The following is a 13,836-nucleotide window of genomic DNA, read 5'->3' as shown; positions in this document are numbered from 1 at the left end:
GCGGGTGAGTAAATGCTTTAAATTCCTATTTTAGGTCTCCCGCGGATCCGGACGGCTTCCATAGGCTTCAATAGAAGCCCGCGGGAGCCGTCCCCGCGGGAGACCCGCATGAAAATGGAGCATGGTCCAGATTTTTTCATGCTCCATTTTTTTTAAAATCACTTTTATTGACGATCCGCGGGTATTTATGTACCCGCGGGTGGTCAATGCATCCCTATGGGGTGCGGATCCGCATGCAGGAAATCCGCTGCGGATCCTAAATCCTATTTTCCCCGTGGACATGAGCCCTTAATGCTATTCATAGCTCTTTTTGGTGATTGCAGTCTAAATCCAGGATGACTAGGACTGCCACAGACCGCACAGGTACCGAAGTATGTGCGCGGGCCATGGGATCACCAGGGATCTCTACATCCAGTATGGGGAAATTACTGCAATTGGCAAGAAACCCTAGATTCTTTCTTTGTGCACGCGATCAGCTACAAGACTTTCGGTGCTCCGGTCAGGAGCTCTCCTTTATTTCCGTCGGACAGGAAGAACACTGGAGAAGTGAGGGTGGCGGCCTCTTAAACTCCTCTTCCTGTCCCAGAAAGGTCAAAGGGCAAACTCCAGTAGTGCTCTCAGGATGGATGAAATAGAAAAAACATTTTTAATGTTTTAAAAGTAAAAACTGATGAGACTTGGGATCAGCAAAATATGAAAAGCATAGAATATTTGCTTGCATTGACAACGTTCTCTTTAACGCCTTAAGGACATGGCCTATTTTGGTGTTGAGGACCAAACGATTTTTGGTAGATTTTCATCTCCATTTTTCAAAAGCCATAACTTTATTTTTTCGGTTGACGCGGCCGTATAAGGGCTTTTTTTTCTTTTTTGCAAGACAAACTGCAGTTTTTATCAGTGTCTTGTTTGGATACATAGACTATATTGTAAAACTATTATCTTTTTAGATCACAGGGAGAGAAAACACATCAATTCTGCCATAGATTTTTGAAGTTTTTTTTAAAAGCGTTAATTATGCAACATAAATGACAATACATTTTTTTTCTGCGGGTCTATACGATACCAAAATTCTTATTTTTTTTAGGTTTTACCACTTTACTGCAACAAAAACCCTTTTTTGGAATTTTCTCTAAATCGCCGCATTTTAAAGTCCTATAACTTATTTATCCATGGGCGGAACTCTGAGGACTTATTTTTTTGCGAGACGAGCTGTAGTTTTTATTGGTACCATTTTGGGGTATATACTTTTTTTTGATCACTAGTGTTTTTTGGTAGGCAAAATGCTAAAAACTAGCATTTTGCCTCAGTTTAGCTTTTTAACGCTTTTTACCGTGCAGGATAAAAAGCATGTTCAATTTATTGTACGCGTTTTTACGGACACAATGATACCAAATATTTGTTTCCTTTACATTTTTTTTATGCTAATATGAGAAAAAGCATTAAAAAAGGGTTTTTTTGTAACATTTCTTTTTTTTGTACATTATTTTGATCAATTTTTTTTTATTTTTTATAGTGTGTCCCTCTGAGGAACTTGCACCGTAGCACTGATGATGGCTACGATCAGGCATTGCAGGACTTCTCTCCTGCAATGCCTTATCGCATATTACAGCGATCACTGACACTGGCAATACAGGACGCCGGTATCTGGCGTTCTGTTGCCATGGCAACCAGCCGGGCTCTCTGCGATAACATCGCGAGAGTCATCTGAACTCACAGAGGGAGCGCGCTCCGTCTGTGAACCCTTTCCCTGCTGCGATCTTAGATCGCGGCAGGGAAGGGGTTAACAGCGGGGGGCGCATCTCTGATGCACCCCGCTGTTGCAGCGGGAGGCCGGCTATTACTGACAGCAGGCTCCCGCTGCCAGATAGCGTGAGATCTGTTATGATCTCGCGTTATCCCTACGACGTTATTTTGCAAACAAATCTGGATATTTTGCGTGGTGAATTTTTTTTTAAAGAAAGGGATTCTGAAACCAGGGAAATAAATTATTTGTTATCAGAACAGTTATTTTACTCAATATTCTTGAAGCCCCAGAATGGGCGAACCATTGTTTTCTATGGTGACTTTTCTCCAGATGTATCACATTGCAGGTGAAAAAACCCTGGTAAAAGCACTGGAGATAAAATTCATAAAGCAAAAAAAACTGACAAAAGCACTTTTGGACTCCTAAAGCTCTATTCACCTAAAAAGTAACTTCTTCATGCATTAAAAAGTCATTCAATATTACCAACCAGTTGTGATAAAAAGCCGATTGAGGCAGCACAGCAAAAAATCATGGATAGGAGAGAGACCCTATTCTACCGAAGATCATACGTGGTAGTGAACTAGTTGATTAGAACTAGAACTTGGGCCTTGCTGTCCACAGGAGAAGATCTAGGGTCATCGCTGCCTGCCGTGGTCTGTTCAGGGTAAAGAACTGAGCCTCATCACTTGCATGGATCCCTCCACCAGAAAAGTCAGCAGCTGCAGTCCAATTCCTTTTTTTTCCCAGACCAGATAGAGAGCTTCTTTTCCAAAGTTGTGATGTTTTACTTGTGTTTCCATTTGTATTAACATGTACAACAACTATTGTTTATGACAAACACTGTGGAAAATGTAATAACTCATTGTCCAGCACTATATTTCACTGCAGACGAATACTCTTTCCACAGCCACACACTGACAAGACTGAAACCACTTTTATGAATTTCATGAGAATACTCCTCAGTTGCCATGAATGACGCACACTGTAACAGAGCAGCTCCTCTCAGAGTTCATACAAGTGTGAACAAGGCACTCGCCTCCTAGTATGGGAATACTGTAATATGCGGACTTGTCAGACTAAAGCATTACTCAGATGTGTACATAACACGACTTAATCGCTCCCCATAATCCCAGGATTGAGCCATTTATGCTCATGTTTAAACAATATACAGTAGATCCTTGTCTGACTGATTTAACCCATTTAACCCTATGCGTTTCCTCTATAGATTCATCATCAGGGGGTTTATCTGAAGACGTTTTCTAATGGACCAGTGCTTTTCAGCATTACATCCCTTCCTTATATACAATGCTCCTAAGCATCAACAGAATGCTCTTTATTTAATCATTTAGGGCACAGATAGCAGCCACAATGCGCCAACGTCTAATGCCGGACGTAAAGATGGACGTATCTCTGTTCCACCTCTGTGTCTCAGTCAATTAGCTGTCACCAAGTGCCATCACATCATTGGCTGCAGCGCTCAGTCTTACAGGCAGGAGTATCATAACCTAGTCACCACTTCCGCCGTTGTCCCAGAGCACCACATCACTGACGTCACAACAGCTCTCTATTGGATGATTGCTCCCTCTGTCATAAAGTACTTAATAGCATCTAGGTTTACATGGGAACCGGGGTATCAAAGCGCTCTCCATCCTAGTAATCAACACTCCACGTATGATATATATGACTTTCTCAGACCATAATGCTTCACACGAGAAGTTGTAGACATCAACCAAGTAAACTGTCACTAACCATTCCATGTGCTTGTCTGCTCTACAAGCTTTTAAGTCAGCAGTGTCCAAATATGCCAAATACTAGGAGACAAATCAATAAGCCACATCATATCTAAACTACCCAGCATCATTTGTTCATACGTATGCAAGCCCTCAAACGTTTTCTGGGGTAACAGGAGACTACTGTACGAATCATAAGGTCAACCTAAAAACTGACAACTTGGAAGAACCACGGGCCATGTAAATATCTAGGAGGAGTCTAGGTATGGAGATCCGTTACCACCTCGCATCAATAAAGCACATGAAGGACATCTGCTCATTTAGCCCCCGGGGGCTCTTACATAGGCCAAATGGATTTTCAAAAGGAGATCAAATTAATTATCGCAGTGACCTCCCCTTGTTGTGGAGTAATCTGTTCAATACCCATAAAAGCTTAATATATGTAGGATCACCTCCATGGCATTCATTCAGATGTCTAGCTAGCGATTTGTCCCTTATTCACATCATCTACATTGTTCCTTTCTTCCTCCATCTTTACCAATATAGTTTTTTCGGCATGTAGATTACACCTATTGTTTTAGTTAATAACGCGCCGATTACAAAAGTCTCATGTGTTACACCGCTGGAGAAAGTCTTTCCTTCCAAGATAGAGGGGCAGGCTACACACTTACTACAAACATTCCTATTAGTTTCTGGGGTAGTCATGGGGGAATCCTCATAGGGGATGCCAAATCAATTATCCCAGAGATTCTTTCCTCCTCCAAGTTACAGATGGTCAATGGAAGAAAATATTCCTTATGACAGGATCCATTTCCAACAATGCCAATAGGTGTCCAGATTTATTATCTGGACGTCTACCCCCTGTGGGAAGTGGATCGGTTGAACTGTAATGATCTTTGTTTGAGATGTAACGTCCTGGATCCTAGCATCCCTTAAAAATTATAAGAAAAATACAGCAAGGGTATTTTTCTTTCTTTACACTGAAGCAGCTATTGCCCATTGCTGCTGAAAAAGGGAATCCAACAGGGAAAGAACCTACGGGTACTCCGAATTCTTACCCGCGGTGGACTTAAACAGAAATATAGTGAACTGAGAAAAACGATTAGGAAACGTGGCTCTCCGGATGGAAAGCTCAAAGAGGCCTGTGTACATGCGGATGGTAGGACAAGACATGAATTGCTCAATAAGGGAAGGGATGATGACGGAGACTTATTGGTGTGTTTGATGGTAAAATGGTGAGGAGAGATCAATACTGGATACCTACCTAGGTTTTGAAATGGATCCGGTCATAAGTAATCCCACATCAACCGTGTACATGTTACATTGATGCAAGAGCAAATAATACAAATGGAAACACAAGTAAAACATCACAGCTTTGGAAAATAAGCTCCCTAGCTAGTCTGAAAAAAAAAGAAAAAGGAATTGGACTGCAGCCGCTGACTTTTCTGGTAGAGGGATCCATGCAAGTGATGGGGCTCAGTACTTTACCCTGAACAGACCATGGCAGGCAGCGATGACCCTAGATCTTCTCCAGTTGACAGCAAGGCCCAGGTTCTAGTTCTACTCAACTAGTTCACTACCATGTATGATCTTTGGAAGGAGAGAATCCCTGATTTTTTGATGTGTTGCCACTACGGCTTTTTAATTACAACTGGTTGTTAATATTCAATGACTTTTTAATGCATCAATAAGTTACTTTATATGTGAAAGGGGCTTTAGGAGTCCAACAGTGCTTTTGTCGTACTTTCACCAGGATCTTTTTTAGCTCCCCTACAATGATACATCCTGATAAAAAAAAGTCACCAGAGAAACAATGGCAACAAGCCTAATGTATAGGTTCAATTGTGGGGTTTCAAGAATACTAGAAATTATTAGGACATTATAGTACCAGTATTTCTGGTGGCACATCACACACACAGCAGCTTGATTACCACAAAAGACAAACACAGCTTGACTCCTCCCATAGCAGTGACATCACCACAGGACCTTCAGCCCACTGGATCTCTGTGGTAGGTCAGTGTGTTCTACCAGGACTGCTGAGTTGTAGGAAATTATAGTACAAGCGTTTCTGGTAGCACAATGCGCCACACAGCTCTGCTACATGGTAAATGCATTATGATCCCCACACATCACACACAGCTCTGCTACATTGATTATGATCCCCACATATCACACACAGCTCTGCTACATGGATTATGATCCCCACACATCTCACACAGCTCTACTACACCACACACACATCTTGGCTCCTCCCACAGTAGTGACATCACCACAGGTCTTTTAGCCCACTGGATCTCTTTGGTGGTGGTAGGTTGGTGTTTTCAGTATTTTTGTATTTTGACGCCACCAGGAAGTACTGGTGGAGTAAAGATGCTGGCTGGCCTGCAGGTCCTGGAAAGCCACAGCACAGAGGGGAGAGAGTGTGAGTGGCGGCAGACTGCAGATACCGTAACAGCACTGCAGCATTAGGAGCGTATGGGGCGCCAGCGGCACAAGTGCACAGTCAGCAGCCGTAAGTGTGCCATCAGCCGGGACGGAGGCCCGGTGGCGCATGCGCAGAAGCACTCAGTGGGGGACTGGCCATGAGGGAGCTTCCAGCCGGCAGCCAGGACGCTACACACAGCTGGTGGCCGGGAGCCCCGGCAGCACATGTGCAGAAGCACTTAGCGGGGAACCGGCTGTGAGGGCGCCGCAACACAGTCAGCGCACACAAAGCCAGCGGCCAGGAAACGCAATACAGGGACAGAGCACAGACATGGCGGATGGCAGCTCCAGTGAGAGTCTGACCTGCAGCGTGTGGATTGTTTTTAGCCGGGGCTGCAGGCTAAGGGTGAGGATTACTTTTATTCTTGCCCTTAGATTGTTACCTGTAAATGCTGGCATGTTCCAGCTGTAACATGCCAGCATTTACAACTCCTAATCTAAGGCTAAGTGGAAAACGAACCCTCACCCTAAGCCTGCAGTCCCAGCTAAAAACAATGCACACGCTGCTGCTAGGATCTTCAAGGCTTGACCCAATCGGGAGGTAAGGGTGTGGCAGGGGTGTCCTCCAGTTGTATTCTCAGTGAGTTATTTTTGTCCTCCCCTTCCAAGAGCCCTAACTGCGTTCTTCTGTCAGTCAGTTTTCCGTTTTATATATGTTGCAGGATCTTTGATGGCGTCACCAGGGGGTGGAGCGATGACGTTACCAGGGGTGGAGCATAAGAATCACTCACACACTAACAAGTGGTCATTAGTAGTTTGATTTGTAAGTAAAATTACTATTTGTTATCAGAACCGTTATTACTAGTTTTCAGAAACCCTTCCTTTACAAACAAATCTGGATACTTTACATAATGAGTTTTTTTCATCTCTGGTCTTTAAAAGATTCTGTTGGTGAGAGAATGTTGTCAATGTATGCAAACAGCAACAGAAGAAATCTGTTCGTTACAATGTATCAATGCTTATACACAATTTAAATGTTTATAGACAAAAAAAAGAAGTTCGACTGAATCACTTGATTTTTCTGACAGAGGTAGATGTGAGTGACGCGACTCAGTTCTTTATCTTGTAAAGAATATAGCAATAATAAGCACCCTCACCACCATATGTCATCAGAACTGGTTTGTAATAAAAGTTACATTTTTGGTGAATGGAACTTTAGTAGTTCAATATTGTTTTCGTCCAGCTTTTTTTATGTTGCTGTTGACACAAATATGCACAGACCAACATACAGGGGAGATGTAATATCAAAAGCATTTTATATTTTCCCAATATAAAAGGCAGTAAATGTAGCAAGTAGTGTGATAGATAAAGTACGTTTGTCAAGAACGCAAAGAAAAAACAAAAATCACAAAAAGGAACAAAGTAATGAGGACCTACAACAAAGCACAGCATGTATTCCACTTGAAAATCATCAGACCCACCGAAATATATTTTCCCCATCACATCACTAAGAAAGAAGTGTTTAAAAAAAAAAAAATGCTAAGCAGCTTCTTCCAATCCACCAATCAGATCTCTCTGTTAATTAAAGGACTCTGGGCTTGGACTGAACAAGCGCCATTTGCAACCTTAGGAGCAGTTACCGCTCGGAAACTAGACTAGGACTAGGTCAACTACAGTCTGCTACAAGTGGTGGTAAATAATGGGCTTCAGGGGCAACGGGTAGCAGCCCTTCACTTCAGTATCTCCAAACAGATAAGTGGATATTATGTGTAACTTAAGTAATGCAGTTCCATAACAGATTATCCCATTACCTCCAAACTGGAAATAACTGCATTGCTTCCATAGAACAAGGTTTGCTCAACAAGTGCTTTGGGAACTTCTTTTGGCACGTATAGTACAGCAGAGGCTGTCAACTAGTAGAAAGCCCATCCCAGGACGGCGACTGCAAAGTTTATCCAGACCAGCATCGCACTTATGAAACTTATCACGCCACATCCTTTACCTCAGTAGTATAAGAAAATCAGAGCTGTGCTGTGATTGGTTGCTATGGGCTTTTTTCTTCTTCTCCAAGACCACTTTCATAAGTGTGTGATGTTGGGCTACTTTTTCAGGGCCCCCCTGTAGATGTTATGGTGAGTGAGTGTATGAGGCACAGCATATAGTTACATAATGCATCCACATGAGGGCAGAGCCGTTTTGATAAACTGAACAACATCAGGATAAAACCAGTCTCACACGGGCGTTCGAGATGCCACATGTGGGTTCCTGCAGCAGAATCCAGCTGTGACCCCACTTACCTGCTTTTCTTGTACTGCAAAAGACCAGACACTCGCCAGTCACATGCAGTACAGATTTTTTTTCCTTAATGTTTTTTTCCACGCTGTCGCTAGCTGATGATGCAGGTAGCCATGGCCCATCCGCAGCATCACCCTGTTGTACCTCCTCTAGCTTGGATACAAGACATGATATGCGTGCAGGCATGGAGGCTCTACATATTAGGCCAAATTCACATCTGCGCTGGGATTCCATTATAGGAATAAACACCTCTACAAATACAACCCGACAGAGCGACACTGGTGTAGCCACTTTTTATCAAGACACAAAAAAGCTTTTTTTCTTCAAGAAAAAAAATAAAGCAGCTAGTGTGTCAATATAAACAGTGTATGCTTGTTTTAATTTCATATGTGCCATTGCATATCCACAGGTAAAATCCCACAGAGGATGCGTTTCTGCTCCTGCTGGAGCATTGATCAAGACTCCAGCAGGAGCAGAAACGCGTCCTCTGTGGGATTTTACCTGTGGATATGCAATGGCACATATGAAATTTAAAAGAGCATATCCTGTTTATATTGACACATTAGCTGCTTTATTTTTTTCTTGGAGAAAGAAAAGCTTTTTTGTGTGCTCATATAACCGCTTGGGTCTGGAGCGGTGAACGTGTCTCATGGATTGCCTGTGAAAGGATCTGCTGGAGCTGGGACTGCATGTGATGAAGCTAAGGTAGTGAACAACTTTCTAAATTTTCATTCACTATTTATCAAGCCTGCTAACGCCACAGTGCAGGAATATAGAGGCAGAGCTATATAATAGCGGACCACCAATTGCAGTATTCACCAGACACAAAGTAATAAACGAACTCACGAATTACTTGGTATCATTATGTGATTGGTGTTTCATCCGGTATATACTTTTGTGTTTGTACTTCTGCACTCCCACAGGCTTGACATATAGCAGCTCTGTTGCGGCTCCATGCGGGTTGCCCACCTCGTGTTTGTAGCAGGCTTTGTAGGTTTTATTTTATATTCATAAAAGGGATCTTTATTCTCACTTGTGCTGTAAGGATATTTCATCAGCACATTTATGTTAGTGGTTTCTGGATTTTATACAGGACGTTTGCAGCTGCAAACAGACCCCAAATGTTATGGATCCACTGTGGATTTAACCCCCTTGAAATGAGGGTGAAATCCGCATCCAAATCCACCTTCCCACACAATTGGGCACAGATCTGCATCAAAACCCATATCCATAACATTTTCTGTAGCCAACATATAAATGTAGTCTAAGCTTGCGCCCCACATGGCACTTTAGGGTTTCTATGAATGTTAATTCCCCATCAGAAAAGCGGTCTGTAAACTATTTTACTACAACATAGTGCAGTTTTGCGATATGGTTTGTCAGCTGATAACCGCAGCGGCTTCACAGACCTCAGGTAACATGCATATCGAACACCGCAGAAGCAGCGCAGGCGGAGATTAAGTGCCATGTGGGTGAACCACCTAGAGCAGGGGTGGGCAATTAATTTTCCCATGGGGCCACATGAGAAATTGGAATGGTTTTAGAGGGCCAGACCAACAAATTCCCCGCTATGTCTTCGACCCGTCTCGTTATAGTTCGCCTGGAGAGGGGCACATTTGCGAATGCTTCTTTTTTCTCAGGACAAATTAGCGCTGCAGAGTCCACCAAACATTCTTTGACAAACTCCCCATCAGAGAATGGCTTACTGTTTCTTGCAATTTTGTAGGATACTACAAAGCAGGTCTTTACGGCTGCATCCCTGGATGAGTGAAGCTTTTTAAAAAATCCTTGCTGACTTTGCAGTTTTGCTAGCAAATCTTCAGATACCCGTGCCCGCTCTGCCTCCGTCAAGTTCTTGTATTTCTCTCCGTGTTTAGTCTCATAATGGCGATGCAAATTGTAATCTTTAAATACAGCTATCTGCTCTCCACAAACTAAACACACAGCTTTACCTTTGGTTTCAGTAAATAGATATTTAGAAGTCCATTCTTTGTTAAAAACTCGGCATTCTGCATCAATTTTTCTTTTTTTAATGTTAGCCGCCATATTTAAGGGTTAACAGCTAACCTCGGAAAATAGATTTTTTTAATACACAGTAGTATGCTCCTAGTAGAGGGCACAGAGAGCTGCCCCAAGAAGAGAGATTAAAAAGTGAATATTATTAGTATTATTATTCTAATTACAATGCAAAGGGAAAAGTCCTGACACTTACCAATGACGAGCGTGGAACGATTGTCCTGGCACTCCCCAAGGTCCGCAACGAGCATCCTGGCACTCAGAAGTTACAGTGGCATCACTTACTCGGCATCGGGAAGCAGTGAAACTACAAACTCCGAAGCCTTGTCCATTTTGTTAACTTATGTGCTGTTTAATAAAGTTATTCAAGCCTACGTCATTGGTAGAGGTGCTTGAATAAGTAAGGCCTGAATAACTATTAGCACAGCACAGAAGTGAACAAAATGGACAAGGCTTCGGAGTGCATAGTTTCGCTGCTTCCCGTTGCTGACACCGGACTCATTGGTGAGTCACCAGGACACTCTTTGCGGGCCGGTCCGAGCTATTCAGCGGGCCGGATGTGGCCCGCGGGCCGTGCTTTGCCCAGGTCTGACCTAGAGGGACTCTTTAAATTGCATAGAGTACAATCAGGTGCGAACCGTCCAGCCATTCAGAGATCAGAAATGATTTTAAAATTCTCATTTCTTCTTCCGGACTTCTACTCACCAACACAGTTGTCACATAAACTGCAGTGCGAGGCACGAGGCGGGCGGAAGATTTTGCAGGTAAAACAATACTTCAGTTTCACCGTTTGTCCATTTATGACAACTTCTTTCGTTCTAGGAGGGGGTCGATATCCACCTGAAGTTGACCCATTTGCAACATCTATGAAGGAGGGAAAGAAATACATCATCACAAATGAGAAAAAAAACAAATGTTCAGCTGTGTACTTAAAGGTGAAAGGGAGCCGCTTCTCACAGCTTATTGTCACGTCTGATTAAATACGGGAGAAAAACACACACAAAAAAAAAAAACAACTACAGTAAGATTGCTGCCCGGACGGACTTTATTCAACCAATCAGTGGATCAACCGAAGAGGAAGAAATAGTGCAAGCAAGATGGGAGTGTCAGCAAATGATCATTACTGCTCTAATTTGTCAAAGCTTCATAAGAATGTAGCGTTAACTCGCAGACTTTATTCTAATGATGGCGACAGTTCGAGTCACTAAACCTCGTGGCTTGGCTTGAACACATTCGAATTACAGCTGCAAAAATGCGGCCATAATGCTCATGTGAAACTGAGCCTAACGAGTGACGTTAAGGCCAGTTTCACATGTGTATTATGGCCATGTTTTGCATTGACATTTATGTTTTGATCGCAGGGGGTTCTGCTGCCAATAAGGGCAGAAGGCCTCAGATGGGCGCTGTAATCGGCTCGCCTCCGAAACCCCTACAGAAGTAGCAGCGCCGGGACCCACCCATCAAAACTTCTTACACGTTACTATGACTTGCAAACCAATCAGGTGGAAGAATAAAAGACTAAAACTTTATTAATTCTTCATGAATAAAATATAAAACAAGGGGATACGTATGTCCGCAGTGGTGGTGACCTTGATGCATATGCACACGAAGAGACAGCCATCATGGCGGATGTGCGCCACATCATTCCCTAGGCAGGTGGGAGTATTTTCTGATACCATGTAAAGGCCTCCATTTTCTGCAGCTCAGCCAAGTGAAATGTGCAGGTGGATCCATTTCTGGGTGTTTGGCATCTTCATAGACTTCTCGCCGTGAGTGGGGGTCAGCAATACGATGTTATACTCTACCATATAATTCCAGGCTGATCACTCCCCCTGGTTATGAGGAATGAAGACATTTCACCTAGCTCGGCATTTTTGGTGCGCTGGAGTCCTTATTTCTACCCATTGTGCACTTATTTACGTGTATGACATGGCAGTGCCTTCCTGGCGTTGCTTCAGTTTATATTCTTTATATTTATGAATAAAACAGACTACAATTTGTTCTGTTTGTTGACCCTTTACTCCTTAAGATCGGTTTGTTGTACAGAGGTTTGTAGTTTTTTGCCTTGTGAGGTTTTGCTGGTTTAACCTGCCTATGACTTATAAAGGGATATAATAGTGCAGTTACTCTTTAACCCTTTAGTGGCACAGCCCATTTTGGACAGAAGGATGCAACAATTTTCATCTTCACTTTTCAAAAGCCGTCATTTTTTAAAATGTTTCTGTTAACAGCTGTATGACTGCTTGTTTTTTTGTGTGGCAAGTTGTAGTTTTTCTTGGTACCATTTTATTTTTGGTACATATAATGTATTGAATTACTTATTAATTTATCTTTGGATGGCAAGGAGAAAAAAAAAAAATCAATTCCGCCATTTTTTGTGTTTGCGTTAATCACGCAGCATAAAAGGACATGATAAATTTCTGCGGGTCGGCACTTTAATGACAATACCAAAATCATTTATATTGTTTTATCCATTTTTGCACAAGACCAGGAAACACTTTTTGCATCACTTAAAAATTCCCCAACTTATTTTTTCTATAAAAAGAAGTCTGTGAGCTGTAGTTTTTATTGGCACCGTTTTGGGGTACATGTGGCCATTTTGATTACTTTTACTGTTTTTTTTGAAAGGCAAAAATAAAAAAAAATAAAAAAAAAACAAAACAGGTAAACTGTCTTCATTTATCTGTAACAATCTGTATACTATGGCGATATAAAACATGTGGTTTTTAAAACGTTTTTATATATATTTTCTTTAAACAAAACTGCACTTTTTTTTACCTTTTATTTTCATTATGTTCGAGTAGGGGACTTAAACCTGGCATGCTATGATTGCACTGATACTACTTTGCAGTACTTCTGCAATGCATTATCGCTTCTCATAGCAATCACAGATCAAGACAGACCTGGACACCACTGTCTGGCATCCGGTTGCTATTGCAACCCATTGGCCCTCTGCCATTACATGGCAGAGGACCAATGACACCACAGAGTGAGCCTCTTAATACTTTACACGCCATGATCAACATTGATTGTGGAATTTAGGAGGTTAACCGCAGGGAATCCGTGTTCTCACTGATCCCCACTGTTGCAGTGGGAGGCTGGCTATCAGTCACAGCCTGCTCCTGCTATCCATAGAAAAGGAGTTTACAATTGCATTTATGTCCTGGGGCAGGAAGGGGGTTAAATACATTATTTTGATTTAAATTGTGCAATTATGCACCAATTCCTTAATATAATTGCTAAGGCTAGGTGCACAGGGCTACATTTTTCAGTCCAGGGCCAGGCCATGTAATTCCACGGACAGCACACAACCTCATTATAAGCCTAAAGAGGCCTATGTACATGGACATTTTTCACATGGACCAATTGTCTGTGTGAAAAACCCAAAGCACATGATACTGTTCGGTCTATTTCATGGACAGAAATAAGTAAAAGAAAGTAGGACATCCAACGGCCCTGAAAATGCCCCGTCCGTGTATACAGGACAGTGGAGTCTGCATGCAGTCCGATGCCAAGCACAACTCAAGGTTACGGCCATGTGCATCTGCCCAATAGCAGATAAGAGTAATAAAACGCCAAGACTGTACATTGATTTATACATAAGCAGACCTCCAGAATAGAGTTAAA

At 42.4% G+C, this 13,836-nt stretch overlaps 1 protein-coding gene across 3 annotated transcripts in view; it reads right to left on the bottom strand.

Annotated features, from left to right (window-relative positions):
- ZDHHC14 (zinc finger DHHC-type palmitoyltransferase 14) overlaps nt 1–13,836 on the bottom strand; it is a 119,882-nt gene that overhangs the window by 63,774 nt on the left and 42,272 nt on the right. For all 3 annotated transcript variants that reach the window (XM_066596088.1, XM_066596086.1, XM_066596087.1), the window contains exon 4: nt 10,915–11,073. In XM_066596088.1, coding sequence (XP_066452185.1) covers nt 10,915–11,073 — 159 coding nt within the window. The remainder of the gene's footprint in view (nt 1–10,914; nt 11,074–13,836) is intronic.

Source organism: Eleutherodactylus coqui, chromosome 3 (assembly GCF_035609145.1).
Source record: "Eleutherodactylus coqui strain aEleCoq1 chromosome 3, aEleCoq1.hap1, whole genome shotgun sequence".
Taxonomy (NCBI): domain Eukaryota; kingdom Metazoa; phylum Chordata; class Amphibia; order Anura; family Eleutherodactylidae; genus Eleutherodactylus; species Eleutherodactylus coqui.
Note: the sequence above shows the minus strand (reverse complement) of the source record. Positions and strands in the feature narration are given on the sequence as shown.